The following is a 17617-nucleotide window of genomic DNA, read 5'->3' as shown; positions in this document are numbered from 1 at the left end:
GACAAAGCTCTACCTTGACATAGTGTTCAGTGGTAAACAGGTGGTTAAAGACATCAAGATAAACAGAGAAACAAGAAAATACTGCCAGATTATAAAACAGGACAAATGGATGAGGAGAGCATGGAGGAGACTTAAACAGGTAGACAGGAATAAGAACACTGATTCAAATAATTTTCAGCTAATAATTAAATAATAAACACCAGTATGCTGGTTAGTATGTCTTGAATGGGGTCATACTAATGAGGCACCAATTAAATTCAAAGGATTATAGTCTTATTACCACACAACACATCACCAGCTTCATTTGCTTTAACTAGCCTGAACCCCAGTGGAAACACAACAAACCAGGGCTGGAAGAAAAAACAGTAAATAAGCTCCAGGGGTAAATAGTTCAGGGTAGCACAGACAGAATACAGCTCATGCCCCTTTTTATACAAATGATTTCTTAAAGATTGATAAAATATCTGTGGTAAGATCTGATCAAAATTCAACAGAATTGCTGCATCCTATCACTCTTACAGTGTCAGGACAGAGCATGGCAAACCCAGAACGCAGACTCATAATAGTATAAATAAAAATTTATTTTTTCTTAAAAAAAAGAACGAGAAAACAAAAACCTGACGTGGCAGCAAAACTAACGTAACAAAAATCCAAACTAATACAAAAGGGAGAGGCGAGGCAAGGTAAGTCAAGGCGAAAGACAAGGGACAAAAGACATTCCAGGGACAAACCAAAGTCAATGAACCAGCAAGGGAATGGAGAAAGTGACTGGGTTTTAAAGGCAGAGGAATAATTAAGAGAAGTGGGCACAGGTGAGTAATTACAAGTGTAGGCAGGTGGAGATGGGCGTGGCAAGTAAACAAGTGCAGACAGAGGAGGAGTGAATGATGAAAGAACACAGAAGGCAGAAACAATACAAAGACAAAACATGATAACAATAACCTAAAATGCAAAAGAAATCACAAAGAAAAAACAACAAAAACCCATATCCTGACATAAAGTCTGTGTTTGTGAGGCACTTGACTCCATGCCTCCTCTTTCCTGCAGGACATGGGTTTTTGAAGACGGCTATATGTACACTAATAACTCTTTAAAAAGTCTCTGGTATCTAGCCTGAACACTGATGGCAAAATGAGCTCAGATTAGCACTCGTCAAATTATTAGACCCCAGTATTCTCCTCAAACTCTTGGGTTTCCTTCTTTTGCAGTTCAGCCACAGATGGTTGGACTGAATCTGCATTATCCCCACCCTTACACGTATCTCTACCTATTGGGCTCAGAAGTCACAACAATTAGTGATATTCCACTACAAAATGGGGAACCCAAACAGGAAGTCAAACTGCCATTAACTGTCACGGTTACACCCTGACATAAACAGATATTACATCAACACATGCTGCATGTCCCACAACAATCAACTTTATGTTTTATGCTTGTCTAGAAAGATTGTCAATAATACCAAATATAACGCACTGGATTACATACAACTAGATATTACAATGGTTACTGTGGCTAAATATTTTCACAGGAAAATGTGGCATTATTTTTATGCTCGTTTTAAGGGTAATCAACAATAATGCAAACATAATACATCAGAATACATCTAACTGTGGCTGAAAGATGCAAATGCAGACATGTAAGAGGAAGGTTCTGGTCCTAGACTTCAAATCTATAATAACGAAGTAAGCAGGAGGCAAGGCCAAATAACAGAACAGAACACAAACGAACATGAACAGAAATCAACAGGAGGATCTGACACCAAATAATGGAAAATGTCTTCTTCTTCTTTCGGCTGTTCCCTTTTCAGGGGTCTCCACAGCGAGTCATCCTCCTCCATCTAACTCTGTCCTCACTCTAACTACCTCCATGTCCTCTCTGACTGCATCCACATATCTCCTCTTTATCTTTTTCCTGGCAGCTGCATCTCTAACATCCTTCTACTAATATCTCCACTGTCCCTCCTCTGCACATGTCCAAACATTTCAGTCTGGCCTCTCATAATGAGGAAGTGACAGAGGTGGTTATTGATGAGAGACAGGTGTGTATGGAGCTCATACCCCTTCATTTGAAGTGAACCCTTTAAAATCTTCACTTGAAGGACCCAGATAGCTTTACCCCATGTCTTTGTCCAAATTTCTCAGTTGGCATGCAGGACTAACTAACTTTCACCTTACATTTGCCAGGAATTTGTGCAGCATACGCAAATGTGTGAATTCAGTATGATTTCAAGAAAAAATGTGAGATACTGTCAGTCAAAAAACTGCTGTTCTTACAGCCTCCACTGATCCAGCCCACTAAATGGCTCTGCTTCCTGTTATTCAAATTTTGAGTTCCAGTTCACTAAAATGAAAGCATAATTACATTAGGCACACATTTTTGTGTTTAAGATCATGCTGCAACAGAACATTGCTCAAACTGTTAGAAGAAAGAAGATTAGTATTACTCAAAACACATATTCATAGATTTGCTATTATTAGATGGAAGTCCGAACTGAGTCTCCAAGATGTATGCCACACCATATGACAAAGGCGTTATATATTTTGATAATAGTGTACATGGCAGAAAGAGACCTTTTCTGAGCAAATGGACATGAAACACTTGGTAAACACAGGTGACATCCCAAAAGATAAAAACAGATATTTTGTTAGTCCTGAGGCCCTCGTGAAACAGGGCTGTTTTCTTCAGCATATTTAAATATGACATATAAAACAGAGGAAGGCTTCCCTTTCAAAAAACCAGCTCTTATTACTGAAACTGACCTGGTACACCATTCATCACAAGGCCTGCTGAAATTTACATTCAGAAAAGCTTTTTATCTGACACCAAGTTGGTGTAGGCACCCTGAGTACAGAACCTTTAGTTACTATAGCTCCCACAAAATATTCTACTCTGAAATATCATATAGTAGGGGTCACCAACAAAGTTCACTCAGGGGCCAGAAATTCTCCTGGCAGATTCCCCAAAGCTCAGCCTCTGATGTAGAAAATAATAATAATTTGCTGAAATATTTATGACTAGTTGGTCTGCCTGTAAGTATAGCATAATAAAATGCTTATCTGTCATGGCGAGGGGAGACAGAGGCGAACCCAGAACGCAAAATCATCTTTAAAAGAAACTAATTTATTAATTAAACAAACAAAAAGGGCTGACGTGGCAGCAAAGGTAACAATAACAAAAAATCCAAACAAAGGGGCAGGGCATGGCAGGACGAGACAAATGCAGAACGCAGAACAGAACAACAATGATCCAGTGGGGTGGTGGAGAAAATGACCAGGTTTTAAACACAGGGTGATTATGGGAAGTGGGCACAGGTGAGTGATTACAATAGCTGGCAGGTGGAGATGGGCGTGGCAGACAAGCAAGGGCAAACAGAGGGGAAGTGAATAATGACAGAAGCACAAGGAACAAGACACAGACAAGAAAACAAGAGCAAAGTAAATCCAAAAAAAAAACAAAAACAAAACCCAATCTTTACACTTATCTATGTATTTTGTTTATTTTAAGATGGTACCTTTCTTGCAAAGTGAATAGGCAATGCTTTGAAAAATGACAATCTGTAATTTTGGAAACAGAACAATATGATGCACACTGACAGGCAGTGTCTGTGTGTGTGTGTGTGTGTGTGTGTGTGTGTGTGTGTGTGAGGGGGGGGGCATTTATCTACTTTCACTATTTGTGAAAAAATTATTGCAAGAAACATAAAGCTTTTGTTTATAGTCAGGGAAGAAGAAAAAAGGTCACATTCCAAGAGTCTGACACCAGACCTGGATACCTCTAGTTTTAAAATATAGTATTTAATAATAATAATAATAATAATAATAATAATAATAATAATAATAATAATAATAATAATAATAAGTCTGACCCCGACCCCACCCCACCATGTGGACAGGAAGTGGCCCGTGGCCCACTAGTTGATAATCACAGCCACAAAAAATATCTACAAAATTATTAATATCATGTGCAAGAGAAACATATATTTGCCAAACTGACCATAATACAAACACTGTTTTCACATTATGGTTGTTTTAAAGTCGTGTTTAAATGGGTTAGCACAGTAGCTACTATTTGTGTGACTATAATTAATGCATACATTCTAATTTAATACATTTAAAATAAAAGTGTGTAAAAGTCAGTCTGCCAATAATGTTGCCAAGTTGCAACCCCCCAGTTTGAAAATTATGTTGGTCCTACAAGTAAGTGTTGCTGTCACAGTAATAGGTTTTCAAGAACTCATTTAGAAATTAGGCTGAAGTTTCTTCAGGGAGCTCAGCATGTCGAAGGTTCCCTTTTTGGAAGCTGAAGTTATCGACAGTGAAGCTTTGTGCAACAGGAGGATGAGGAAACTCCATGACTTGAGGAAGCTCAACTCCTTCAGTCTGTGCAGGAAGATGCTGAGGTCAAGAACCATTTACCATCCTGGGGCAGCAAAAGTATGAAAAATAAGCTTAATAGTATTATTTAGTCTAAAAACATGCACGTTTCAGGCCCAGGCGTCCCTTGAAAAAGAGATCTGTGATCTCAATGGGACTTGCCTGGTTAAATAAAGGTTTGTCAGTACAGGTATTATTCCAAAATTAGAAAGCTTTGTTTGGTGACTTCTTATCTCTTCTGTGGCTCAAAAATCTCTATTAGGCTACAAACAATCTCACTACACAACACACTAAAAGCAGCTCAAAGGTCAGTCTTCACATTACTCAGCTTTGTTGCAAAAACTGCTTGCAGTCCACCACCAGCCAGGCTAGATTTAGATCAAGGTCAGGTTATGATGAGAAGGGACAAAGTTGGAATCTTTTCAGTCAAACCTTGTAAATAATGCATCTTCTCACGTGATATTGTGAAATTCTGTGTTAGCACTCAGATTATGTTTTTTGGTTGAATCTCAGAATCTCAGCTACTACAACGATATTTGTAAAATTTCCCGACTTACAACCATTTTTGACCGAGGTCGTTCAGTTGTGACAGCCATCATGAGTTGGGTTGACTCTAGATGTTAACCAGTTGTAGATGTACATCCAATAATTATATTTTGAGAGTTTTGTTAAAAATCGTATAGTGATTTATGAGATTTTTTGCTAACAGACAAGTTGACTTTAATAGTTATTTCCAAAGTTTTATTCAAAGATCTCGTGCAGTCTGCAGTGTGGGGAGGCTGTGTTGAGGATAATGTTTAGCTACTTACCACATCAATTTTTTGCTCAATATTTGTAAATGTGGCTGAATTATAACCATTTTAATTTCAGTTGGCTGTAGCAGTCATCTTGAATTGGGCTGACTCCAAATATTATTCCGCTGAAGACGTACACCCAGTGTCTAAATAGAAATTTCATTAGAATTCGTCTAGTGATTGCATGAGATATTTTGATAATTCACAGGCAACATTATTATTGCCCTTTCACCTTTGGGTGACTATGACTCATGGTAATTTTTATTTCAAGCTTTTCTGCAACAGTAAATATAACACTGCACATCTGTACAAACTGTTTTTTATTATTGTTATTAGTTACGTTTTTATATTATCAAAAAAACTGCATGAGATGCTCTGTTTATGCAGCTAAACAAAGCATCACATGCTGTTTAAATCATGGAGCTCCACACTCTCCAGTTCTGAACTAAGAAAGCTCTTTACTATGGTCCAGATGTTTGATTTTTTATTAAGGTTTCAAGCCCACAGTAGCGAGCAGAAAATGCCAGGCGCGATAAAGGTAAAACCTACATTCGAATACTACTCCCACATTGTAAGCTGGATAAACGTAAAACTTGGTACATAACATCTATAAACTGATCTGCTGAAGCGATGATTAAAAAGTTTAAAAATTTTTGAATTTTGTGCCGGAATACCAAACACTTTAGCGCTAGCTAGCACAATATCTCCGCCATACTTTAAGATTATGGAAAATGCATTTAGATCCCAATAGTTAGATATTGCCACTTTGTTTTAAATTTTGTGCAGTTATACTGATAGGGAGCGCTATCATTTCAAAAAGTTTATATCTGAATAACCGCTTGACGGATTTACACCAAACTTGGTACAGATGATCAAGACCTCACCTTAAGACGATATCTTGAATATTATAATGAAGTGGGTGTGGCTTATATGCTATCTCACTTTTGAGCTTTGAACTCTGCCAAATCGAACTTTAACTTTGTGGAAATGGCCAGTCAACTATAGAATTGCGCTCTCTATGTTTGAGGGAAAAGTTGCAAAATTTAATCTCTAGGTGGCGCTGTTACAACAAGAAATGCCTTTTTGCAAATTCTTTCACAACTACTACATGTATGCACAGTATCTCTATTCTGGTGTTTTCCGTAAACCATGCCGTTTCACATGAGTTTTGGAAAAAAAAAATTGTAAAATTATTGTAATTAATAGAAAACTTGCAAAATATGCAGAAGCTACTTTCATTAACTCCTCCCGAGGCTCAAAGCCAATTGAAGCAAAATTTCACGTGGTATGACTGGACGACCAGCTAACCAAATGATGTGAAAGGATTTTCAAAAAGAAATTTGGTTTATGAATTATGCGTAAACAAAAAAAATTTTCAAAAAAAAAAAAGTTTATTGAGCGTAACTTCCGAATAGTTTAAAGTTTATCAATACATTTTAGAACAGTGGTGCCTAAGGCCGAATAAAGGGTTTCTCTCCATTTTCAACTTGATCCAACACTAGGGGGTGCTATAAGTAGGCAAAATATATACTGCCAAAATGGCTGAATGGACTTACATGAAACTTGGTGGGTATCTTCAGGATAAAACCCTGAAACTATGTTATCAATATAGTAATGATTGGCCAAAGTGGGCGTGGCTTATGTGTAAAATGTATGTGCAGCCTTTAACATTTAGAAAAATTCACAAAAAAATCACTTGTTGAATTTCGAGGGCTAAGACATACAGGATATGTTCCTTGCATGAACCCTAAAAGTGCTGATCAAAATTCACAGCTCTATATTTAAGCGTGTCGTTACTATTTACAAAGTTCATAACTCAGGCTAGCAGTAGCAACTCCGACTCTGTTTGGCCGAACGACTTGAAATTTGGTACTCTGTTCAGATCTAGCCTAACTACAAAGCACAAGAAATATCAGTCGAATTTGAGCGTCCCCTTGTGGTTAATAAATGAAAACATTTAAATGCTAACCAACATGGCCGGTTTTTATTTTATTTTGGAAAAACCTCTAGACTATGGTGGATTGGAAAATTTGGGCAAACAAAGCACATGATAATGGTCAACTGTGACTATTTTGAGGTTTTCTTGAGACATTGATTTTTAACAAATTTCTGAATATATTTAAGTATGACTAGTGCTGCTACGACAAAGGTTAACAATTTCTTGTACAAAAGCTATTGAGTGTGGAGATTTCCTGAAGTGCAAACATAATTCCACATATCCACATGGTGATGTGAGAATATTTTGGAAATTTTATAATAAAGTTTCAATTTTTTATGATTTTTTGCTGATTTTTTGCTGGACATCATGAAAATAAAGTTATACATTTTTTATCAAGAATGCGTTCGATCCAGGAACATAGAAATAAAAGAAAATTATTCCACATGTAGGTATGGTCATGAGAGCATATTTTGGTAATTTTTTGAAGAGTTATGGATTTTTTATGAATATTTTTTTGGCTCACTGTAGTATAAAATCAGTCCACTTTTTTTTTTTTTTTTTTTTACTGAAACAGCATTGAAACTAGGGACATGGAGATAAGTGCATATTATTTCAGATATAGACTTGATCATCTGAGAATATTTTGGTATTTTTTGAAAGAATAATGGATTTTTGATGAATTTATTTCTTTGGCTCTGGGTGGTATCAAATGGCAGTTAGCTTTTTCTTCCCGAGATTTCTTCAAAAATTATACCATTGCTTCTCACGGAACGCTTTTGACTACGCACCATCCTGAGAACTTTCAACTCAGTCCGCTGGCTGAAAGATGTGGTGAAGCCACGCTGGCGGGACGTCAGGAGCGGAGCTCGCGGAGAGGGGCGGAGCATGGAGGCTTGGAACCCGTTCTAGTTTCGTTGTTGTTGTTTTGAGGGGCATTTGCCATGTCCTGGATAACTAAGAATCTACACCAGCATAATTTTTTACACTAGATTAAAATAAAATTATTAATTTATATATCTATTAATAAAGATAGCTATCTATATATATGTCGTTCTTCATTTGTTGACATCTGTAGCAGTGGAATCACATGCCCATGTCGTAAAGGTAAACAACGCTGAGCCAATCAGAAACCGGCTGCTCGGTCACCTGACAGGAACTTCTTGAGTGTGACGTCACGAGCTGTGTTGTCAAAATGGCAGGACACGAAAATCACCACCATCACTTCTCCCTGTGTTTCTGTGATTTAATGAGGTAAATATCCTCCCTGTTGGTTAAACTAAAGTGGTAAAGTTGTGTTCTAAAAAAGCGCTGCGCAGAAATAAGTGAAAGTGAGAGTTCTTGTCAAAGCGAGAGGACGGTGCTAACTTTAGCCTGAGCTAGCTGGTAGAACAGGTTTCTGTAAGAGTCAAGCCTCCTCTGAAGTCCGTGTTCTCGGTCCTTCGTCTCCCCCTCCGCAGGTTGCTGTGGTCTCTAGTGATGCCATGCGTTGTCCTCACCCTGCTCCTGACTCTGGTTCTGCTCCTGGTCGTGCTGGGGCTCCGCTTGTGGCTGCAGGGCCGCCGGAAGACCCGCCGGGCTCAGGGAGGCGACCCGGCGCTGGCTTTCTTCCACCCGTACTGCAACGCAGGAGGAGGCGGGGAGCGGGTCCTGTGGTGCTCCCTGAGGGTCCTCATGAACCGGTAATATTCACTTCTTTACTCTGTAACCTTAGCGGTATAAATGGGAGAGAAAATGAGGTCGTCAGTTCATTGTTTATTATTTACACACCTTTAAATGTGAGCAAACAAATGTCAGGTCTCAGTGACCCACCTGCCAGCGTGGACCTTTGAATCCACACCATCTAGTTCTGTTAGAGTTTAATCAACCTCTTGGACCTCAGTAATGGGCAGATATTTTTCAGAATAAATGCAAATATAACTTTAAAAAGATGATTATCTATTTTTAAATAATTGAGTTCAACTAAAAACTTGTCCCTCCCTCATTCCAGATACCCCAACGTTTCCTTTGTGGTTTACACGGGGGATAAAGAAGTGACCGGTGAGCAGATTCTGGAGGGAGCACGACAGCGATTCAGCATCACGCTGCCTCGACCGGTCACTTTCGTCGTCCTGCATCACCGCGAGCTGGTGGAGGCCAGTTCCTACCCCCACTTTACCCTGCTGGGCCAGAGCCTCGGCTCCATGTTCCTCGGTAAGACCACGCCAGGCTTAGATAATCCACCAATTTTAGTTTTCGTACAGCATGAAAGTGAAGCGGTTCAGTTTCAGAGTTGTTGAATATAGTTCAAGAAACAAGGAAACAGTTAAACAATCAACAAACACTTCAACAATCCACCACTTGGGGGATTGTTTTAATGTTTGTTCATTTTATTAATGGTAAAACTAACAGGACGACCCACTTTTTCTGAAAGGTTTCTGTGCTGTGAGTTTGCTGTTAGGCTGATGATGTTTGGGGGGGGGGGGTGCTTTGCAGTGCAGTGCTTTGTTTTGGTTCAGTCGTTTACTGTTATGTACCGCTAACCTGGGACACTTTATTTAGTTCAAAATATTTGCTCCCTAAAATGGAGTAAAACTGATCATTACAGCTGCACATTACAGATCAGTAAGTTTCAAACTCACTGTTAAAATGGCAGCTCAGGCATGTAGCCTTTACTTCTTTAAAAAAAAAAAAAAGAAAAACTTTACTGATCTTCCAACTGTAGGTGTACTTCTATTTTTTTCATATTTTACTGCATAAAAACATGGAGGTAAACCTGTTTATATGTTAAAAAACACCTGCTGTGACGGAAAAAAAAAAAGATTCAGCATTTTCACCCGTTTCTGAGAAAGTTCTGATCTCTGTCAGAAAGCTCTGATTAGATGTGCTGATTCGTGTTTATTTTCAGAACAGCACTGTTTACTGACAGGAAATAAAGATTTCACATCCAGATAGTCACACTTTTATATTGGTTTTTTTTTCAATTCCTGAAGCTTTACATGATGAGACAGCAGCGTAATTAAAACATTTAGATGGGTGATCTCAGGACATATTCATCGGGAACTGATGACTAATAGATTTAGGATCTTAAAACCAGCTGATTGTTGCATATGTTCAGAAATTTGGTTCAGTTTCCTTTATAATTTTGGTAATGATGGGAGCACTGAAACAAAGGCATGAAAACCAGTAGGAGCTAAATGGGCAGAGCAGCATGAGGTCAATGGCAGAAGGTAAAAAATGAGAAAAATAGAAGTTTGTTAGGAATATTTTGTATCTCTGGCGTTAATTGCTGTTGTTTCAAGTTACCCACATGATGTGTTTAATGTTCGTGTAGTCAGTTCAGATTTAGGACTTAGGGAATTGTATAGTTTACTGACCAATGGGTGATGTTCCTGCTTGTGGAAACAGCATACATTACATCCTGTGGTTTAGACAGTGTTCACTCCTTACAGTGAGAATGAATCCGTTATATATATGTGTGTGTGTTTCAGGGTGGGAAGCCCTCACAGCCTTTGTTCCTGACCTGTACGTGGACTCCATGGGTTACGCCTTCACACTTCCAATCTTCCGCTACCTGGGTGGCTGTAGGGTGGCGAGCTACGTTCACTATCCTACAGTCAGCACCGACATGTTGTCTGTGGTCAGGGAGAGGAACCCCAGGTAGCCCTGTGCACAGACCTACACAGAACTTTATTCTTTTTAGATGGATTTATCAAACATATTTCAATACAAATAACTTCAGTGTTTTTTCTAGGATGGTAAAAATAATGACAAATGTTTACAGATGTAAACATTTCCTTACATACAAAAAAAAACCTGACTAAACAAGTGTTTTGTGGTGTAATTTCTCCTTTAGAACTCTGTTGGGACACTGTGTTAAGTTTCTGCTGTTTTCTGACTGTGATTTCAGATTCAACAATGCTGATTTCATCTCCAGAAACCCGGTGCTGAGTGCTGTGAAGGTCCTGTACTACTGCTGCTTCGCTCTGCTCTACGGCCTTGCTGGCTCCTGCAGTGACGTCATCATGGTGAACTCCACCTGGACGCTGGGACACATCCTGGCTCTGTGGCGCAGCCCGAGCCGCACCAGCATCGTCTACCCGCCCTGCGACGTCCGAGCCTTCCTGGACGTCCCGCTGGAGGACGAGGATGAAGACGAGGTTGAGGAAGGCTGGGAGGAGCTTGGACGAGAGCTGGGCAGTGACAAGGACGTCGGAGGAGGAGACAGGAAGTGCCACTCCATTGTGTCTGTGGGTCAGTTCAGGCCAGAGAAAGACCACCAACTGCAGATTAGAGCGTTTCGCAAACTCTTAGACAGGAAAGGGGAGGGGGCTGGGGGCCGTGAGTCACTGAGGCTGGTGCTGATAGGTGGCTGCAGAAACCAGGAGGATGAAGAGAGGGTCCTGATGCTGCGAGGACTCTGTCAGGAGCTCGGGGTCTCCGACCTTGTCGACTTCAAACTCAACATCCCGTTTGAGGAGCTAAAGAGGGAGCTGGTGAGCGCCACCATCGGGCTGCACACCATGTGGAACGAACACTTTGGCATAGGTGAGAACACAACATGTTATTAATACCTTACACCAAGTCTGTGTCTAGAAAACCTACACCTGTATTTTATTTTTTTGTCTGTGTGTGCCTTTAAGCAAAATATGTCATGAAACACTGGACAGATTTTATTAAAACTTTCAGAAAGTAATCAGTTGATTAACTTTTGGAGTCAACCCAATTCAAGATGGCCGCTAAATCTCATCAACCTAAACAAACACAAAAATGGCTAAAGCTTAGTTAAATTTACAGATAACAAGCTCAAATTTGCTGTGGTAGTAGCCGAGTCATTTACTCCACATACTCTGAGCGCTACAACATCTCACAAAAATCTCACACTATTGCACATGACATTATTCTCAAGATTTGACCAAAATGGCTATAACTCCATCCCTTTTTCATCATAAGATGATCATAGTTTAAAACTGACATGAAAGACAACAGGCCATATGCCTCCTATAAGGAATGCTAGGTCTTTATTTTAAGTTGTCTTAACAAAAAATTGCCAAGTTGTAAAGAGGAACAGCAACAGGTAATGATAAATACTGAGTCTAAAATAACATACATTAATTCTTTCCTCACAACTTCATTTGCTCTAGAGTTGAAACTGAGAAATGTAAGATTAAGTTTAATAAATCTGTTGACTCACTGTCAGTCAGTATCCAGAAAGTTAGAGTTATTATTCATAGAATTTCAGCTTTTGGGCTGATATTAATATAATTTTAAACATGTGTTAAACATTGAAATGAGCTGTGCTTCCTCTGTATTAAGTTTATAATATCCATCCAAAAACATTGAGCTGGATTTTATCCAGAAAAATCCAGCTGTAATTTGAGCAGTCAGTGCTTCTGGATCAGATCACCTAGTTTGGACACTCATAAGTGGGTTTTTTTCTCCAGGTGTGGTGGAGTGCATGGCTGCAGGCACCATCGTTCTTGCCCACAAGTCAGGAGGTCCGAAGCTGGATATCGTGGTGCCGCATGAGGGCAGGCAGACGGGCTTTCTGGCAGACAGCGAGGACAGCTATGCTGCTGCCATGGAAACCATCCTGGCACTGTCGCCGTCAGCTAGACTGGAGATAAGACTCGCCGCCCGTGAGTCTGTTGGGCGATTCTCTGACCAGGAGTTTGAGGCGTGTTTCATGGCTGCCATGGAGTCCCCGATGAGGAAACTGGTGCGATGAGGAAGAACAGAGGAGATCTGAAGCCCACCAGGGACCAGGACCGTAACAGAGACACGTTTTACAGCTATCTGTCCAGGAAAACCAGCTGGCTGAATTTCATGGAGCTTGGTGGGAGGTGGATCACACTGAACATTAGCACAGCAGGTCTGAGTCACCTTCTTTAAAACTGATCAGGTATTAACACTGTTCCAGCTCTTTGAATGCTTCATTAATCCGTCATATTTTAACACCTATGAAAAGGAATGAGCAGTGAAGATCAGCTAAAACTAGCTAACTTACAGCTGAAGTGTGACACGTCTCAGTTTTCAAAAAACAGCAACGTTAGTAAAACAGAACCCTGATGAACACATAAAATAACTATACCCGTAACGTCTGAAGAAAAACAAGAAATGTAGGACTCTATATTTGCATGCGTCAAACCTTCAGTAATGTGTGAATGTTAAAGCCATCGACAGCAGAGCTGGAGGGTGGTTTGTAGCATGTTCAACTTTAAATGTGTTGATGTGTCGGTGTATATTTACAAAACAAACTGAAGGACAGCTCGAGGTTAAACTTTACAGCTAAATTAAAAATGATAAATTGGACATTAGAAACTGATGGACCTCTGGGTCAGAATTCAATGAGGATAAAATTAAGGCTTCATTGAAAGGATATTTTCAAAATCAGTCTAGGCTTAAACGGCACAAATACTTCAAACAGAGAAAACTGTGAGCTTTTATAAAGTACAGAGGAAATGTGTTTCATGCCTGTCTTCTTTAAGTTGCATCAGATTTAAAATCTAGCTTTTAGGTAGAGCTTTCAAAAACCACCTCCATTTTGTGAAAAGGTTTTACCAAAAAGTTCAAATTGCATGCATGTAAATCTGACCGGATTTTCTCACATTTGATGCATGAAAGCTCACAGTTTCCCTCTGCTTCCTGTTTTGGGGGATTTCTTTTTTTGTGCTGAGGTAAGCTGGATTTAGTGGATCTCCAGATGAGGAAATGCTGCTGAAGGTGAACGACAAGTAGAACCACAGCAGCTTGGAGTTGAGGTGTGTTCCTGCACAGCATTTGGAGAAGGGAAGACTTGTTTGAGTTGCATTCCAGTTTATAAAGCAGAAGTAATTTCTATTGATGCTGGCATGATTCGGACAGTTTTCTTTTTGCGGTGATGTTACTTTATTTACTGATTTCTAAATAGGTGTTTGAAATTTATTTTTTCTGTCAGAAGAAGGTTATTAAAATAAGTTTTTCTACTCTGTGTTCATTAAAATTGCACTTAAAACTAGTGTTACAGTAGCTGATGGCCAAATTCACTTTATTTAAATGCCTTTTTTTCCTGCTTTTGACAAGGTCTGGGTATGGCAATATGATTATATATATATATATATATATATATATATATATTATTGTTTAACCTATATTTTTAAAGAGGCATCACTATTTATGTCTATGTATAGAGGATTCTTGGACTAATGGAAATTAATGTAATAAAGGAAAATGAGTAATTACTTGTGTGCTGCCACCTTGTGGTCCAAACAGTAAATACTCAGGAAGTAAACTGAGCACTGAGCTGTGTACCACAGCCTAATGGATCTGATTTTAACCTGCTCTGGCTTTTTTCACGTGTGAGGCTATGTTCGGCCTCTCCGGATCTTCTTGTGGGGAAGAAGATATATATATATATATATATATATATATATATATATATATATATAAACCAGGAGAACAGCAGCAGCAGCAGAAATGATCAGATTATGAAACAAGCAGTGCTAATTTTATTCTCGTCCATCCACACAGTATCATAATATAATTGTTCTCTTCAGTCAATTTCACACATGTTCAGCTGTGACCGGTCAGCTGATGAAGCAGGCTGAGTTCAAACACTATAAGAGACCTCTGAGGCTGTATGAGGTGCTTTACGATTCGATTTCAAGTCTGACGTTATTTTATAACGCAGAATAAAAACTTTAAAGTGTGCAGATTTAGGTGACCTGATGCTTATTTAAAGTTGTGTTCTGGTCTGTTTTCGACTCGCCTGAGGCCTCCGTGTGATCGTCCCGTTCACCAGTTTTAGTCAGACCCGACCAAAGTTCTTTGCCTGATATTTTGGCCTCTGGTTGGACTTCCTGAGGAGCTGCAGAGCTCACTGCCCCTCCGCTCACCTTCCCCTCTGCCTCTTCAGCTTCCTCTGCCGTCTCATGCGCATTTTCATCTGAGCTGGAGTCCTCCATGACGTACAGGTTCCTCATAGAGTCTGCCACCGCCTCTCTCAGCTCGTCCTCCGACTCCTCAAAGTTCCTGATGACAAACAACAAGTTGCTCTTTGGCTGGAAGATAAGCTCAACATTTATGTCTTAATTTATTATGATCAACTAAATCAACTATAGGAGGTCATAATGTCAACATTTTTACCAAGAGAGAATGTTCATTCATCTGATTTAGTTTGTAAAAAAATAAATATAAGGTTTGTGGGGGAATGAAAAACACCCAAATAGTCTTTATGTTTTTTCAGATCAAATGAAGAGAGAAACATGAAATCATGAAGAAAAATGATCTAAAAGTCCCTCTTAGTACTTTATTGCAGCTACTATGGATTTTGACAGCTTTTATTTTAGAGGTATAAACTTGGCCAAAAAAAATATTAAAAAGTCCTCAACCAAGCATAATTTTTTAAGCACTTTCTTTTGTTATAAATGTTTCAAACGTGAACAAAGTTCAGACCAGGCAGAAAATGCATCTGGATGGATGTAAATAACCACGTCACACAGTGAGCAACAAACAGGATGACAGCAGGTCAGCTGACATTTCTGTGAAATCAAATACATTCAGTATTTTATTTTGACTAACTTGTATAAAAGGGTGAACAGGTGACATAACACTGCTTGCACTGAACTACAGAGAAAACTCACTTGTTCAGTGTTTTAGTAATCCACTAACAGATATCATCCCAACAAAATGACTTTTTAATTGTAAAGGATTTGGACAATCAGATTCTAAAAATTTAAGCCCCCCCCCCCCAAAAAAAAAAAAAAAATAATAATAATAATTTTATTCTCAGTGAACTTACGAATGGTAGTTTAAGCTTCTGAATTTAACCTGCAGCTAAACCGAACTTTAACAAAGTTGTTCAAATGGATTTATTCTTCAAACCTGGAGACGTGCAGGTATTAACCTGGCATGGAGTCAGTTCAGGGTTGCTCTTTCAGTGTTGCTCAGGATGTTTTGTGTTCAGACTAACAAAGGAATGCAGATAAAAGCGTACCAGACCACCTCCAACAGGGGGGTCTGAGTGAAGCCATCTTTAGTGTTAGTTACTGAGAGGTGAAGTGGAGTTTGTACTCACGTGTCGTCATCATCAGACCTCGGCTCCAGGCGCTCTTCATCCATTTCCACATCAGAGTCCTCACCCTCGTCCTCCTCCTCCTCCTCCTCTGTTTTGTCCTTCTCTGGGTCCAAATGTGAGAGGAAAAAAAAACTTCAGTTCGTCATCTATACAACCCGTCGCTCTTTTGTTCACTTTTCACACCTTTTTTGTTTCTGTGCATTTATGGTCCGTGAGCTTTTAATTTCAACACTTGATGTTTTCAGAGTGACTGAACAAACTAAACTCTGCCTCTGTGCTTGGTGGAGACCTGTGTGTGCGGCCTGACCTGAGCTCTGTGGGTCCAGGGTCGGTGATATGAGCTCGGCCTGAGCCAGAGCGTTCAGCAGGGTGTCGGGGCGCCCACCTCCCCACTGCCTGCGACCTGCTGCACCTTCCTCTGAGGGGGTGGAGGGAAATGCAGAACATAGTGACAAAGTTCTCCCAACAGGATCCAAATTACCCAGCAGAGATTTCATCTGTCTTTGTGATTTTTTTTTGTTGTTTGTTTTATTAACTGTTTAACTTCAGTTTGAACTTAACAATAAATTACAAACCTCGGAAGTTTGATGGTTACAGAAATAATTCAGACTAGATTCCCAACAATCAGAAATTTATACAAATTAAGTTTAGTTTGATTTTATTTTTTTAGACGTTGCCACTTGTTTTGTTCCTACATGTGTACTGCACCTTCTTCAGGCTCAGCTACTGTGTTGTAAACAGAGTTGATGTCCATGTTGGCGAGTGCGTCCAGCAGAGTCTGAGGGGTCCTGTGGCTCCACCCTCTTCTCTCCTTTGACCAATCCCTCAGCTTCAACTCTTCTCCCTCCTCAAAACTTAAAGTCTGATTCAGAGGGTCCACTTCCTGTTGGTGAGGAAGAGGAGCAGTGATAATCTGGTTTTCATTCTGTGATGTCTTCCATCTCCTACCTTCTCTTCTTCTTTTCTTTCCTTTTCAGCCTCTGTCATCTCTTCACCGTCTAACCGGATCTCAAACATGATTCCCTTCTGCAGACGGGGCAAAAAGTGAGGAAAGTTCATGTTGTTTAACTCTTTGTAAATATTCTAATGATACAGCAGAGATGGCTTCAGGTTTTGTAATTCAGGTGTGACATTTCAGCCATCTTTAAGCTCACTTTATCTTTTCTCTGCAGCTCTCTCCTCTGATCTCTGTTCTCATCTCTGATCTGGCTCAGAGCTGCTTCAATGTCCTGCAGAAAAAAACAAAAAATGTGGAAAATCAAAACTGTAACCAATAACAGTGACTGTAACAGATTCTGGTGTTGTTGAACTGAACTGAATGCAGGCTTCTTTAAATATTAAAGGGATAGTTCAGCCAGTCTGAAGAGGAGTTCAGTGGAAAGGTCATAAACAGGTAATATCTTCCCTGTTGTAGATAACTCTTTGAATTACCCCAGTTTGGAGAAATAGAGCTGAATTCTGTTTGGACTGATGAGCTAAC

The 17617-nt window shown here is 39.6% G+C and overlaps 2 protein-coding genes across 4 annotated transcripts in view; one reads left to right on the top strand and one right to left on the bottom strand.

The window, feature by feature from the left end:
* Positions 1-8224: 8224 nt before the first annotated feature.
* On the top strand, positions 8225-14079 carry LOC108248628 (GDP-Man:Man(3)GlcNAc(2)-PP-Dol alpha-1,2-mannosyltransferase). Of its 2 annotated transcripts, none has more exons than XM_025010916.2 (6): positions 8225-8357; positions 8564-8785; positions 9094-9296; positions 10574-10742; positions 11020-11630; positions 12527-14079. In XM_025010916.2, the coding sequence occupies exons 1-6, from the start codon at positions 8299-8301 to the stop codon at positions 12808-12810; spliced, it is 1548 nt and encodes a 515-aa protein (XP_024866684.1). In that variant the 5' UTR covers positions 8225-8298; the 3' UTR covers positions 12811-14079. The 2 variants fall into 2 exon arrangements, with proteins under 2 accessions (XP_024866684.1, XP_017293009.1); XM_017437520.3 differs by having other exon boundaries at positions 10993-11630.
* A 407-nt stretch (positions 14080-14486) lies between these two features.
* Positions 14487-17617, bottom strand: part of LOC108248630 (serine/threonine-protein kinase Nek5) — a 33214-nt gene continuing 30083 nt past the window's right edge. For both annotated transcript variants that reach the window (XM_017437522.3, XM_025010914.2), the window contains 6 exons: positions 17292-17366; positions 17086-17163; positions 16846-17020; positions 16445-16555; positions 16138-16240; positions 14487-15092 (listed from right to left, as the gene is read on the bottom strand). In XM_017437522.3, the coding sequence (XP_017293011.1) occupies positions 14777-15092; positions 16138-16240; positions 16445-16555; positions 16846-17020; positions 17086-17163; positions 17292-17366 (858 nt within the window). In that variant the 3' untranslated portion in view covers positions 14487-14776. The remainder of the gene's footprint in view (positions 15093-16137; positions 16241-16444; positions 16556-16845; positions 17021-17085; positions 17164-17291; positions 17367-17617) is intronic.

This window comes from Kryptolebias marmoratus, linkage group LG6, assembly GCF_001649575.2.
Source record: "Kryptolebias marmoratus isolate JLee-2015 linkage group LG6, ASM164957v2, whole genome shotgun sequence".
Taxonomy (NCBI): Eukaryota; Metazoa; Chordata; class Actinopteri; order Cyprinodontiformes; family Rivulidae; genus Kryptolebias; species Kryptolebias marmoratus.
This window is presented reverse-complemented; position numbering and strand designations above follow the sequence as displayed.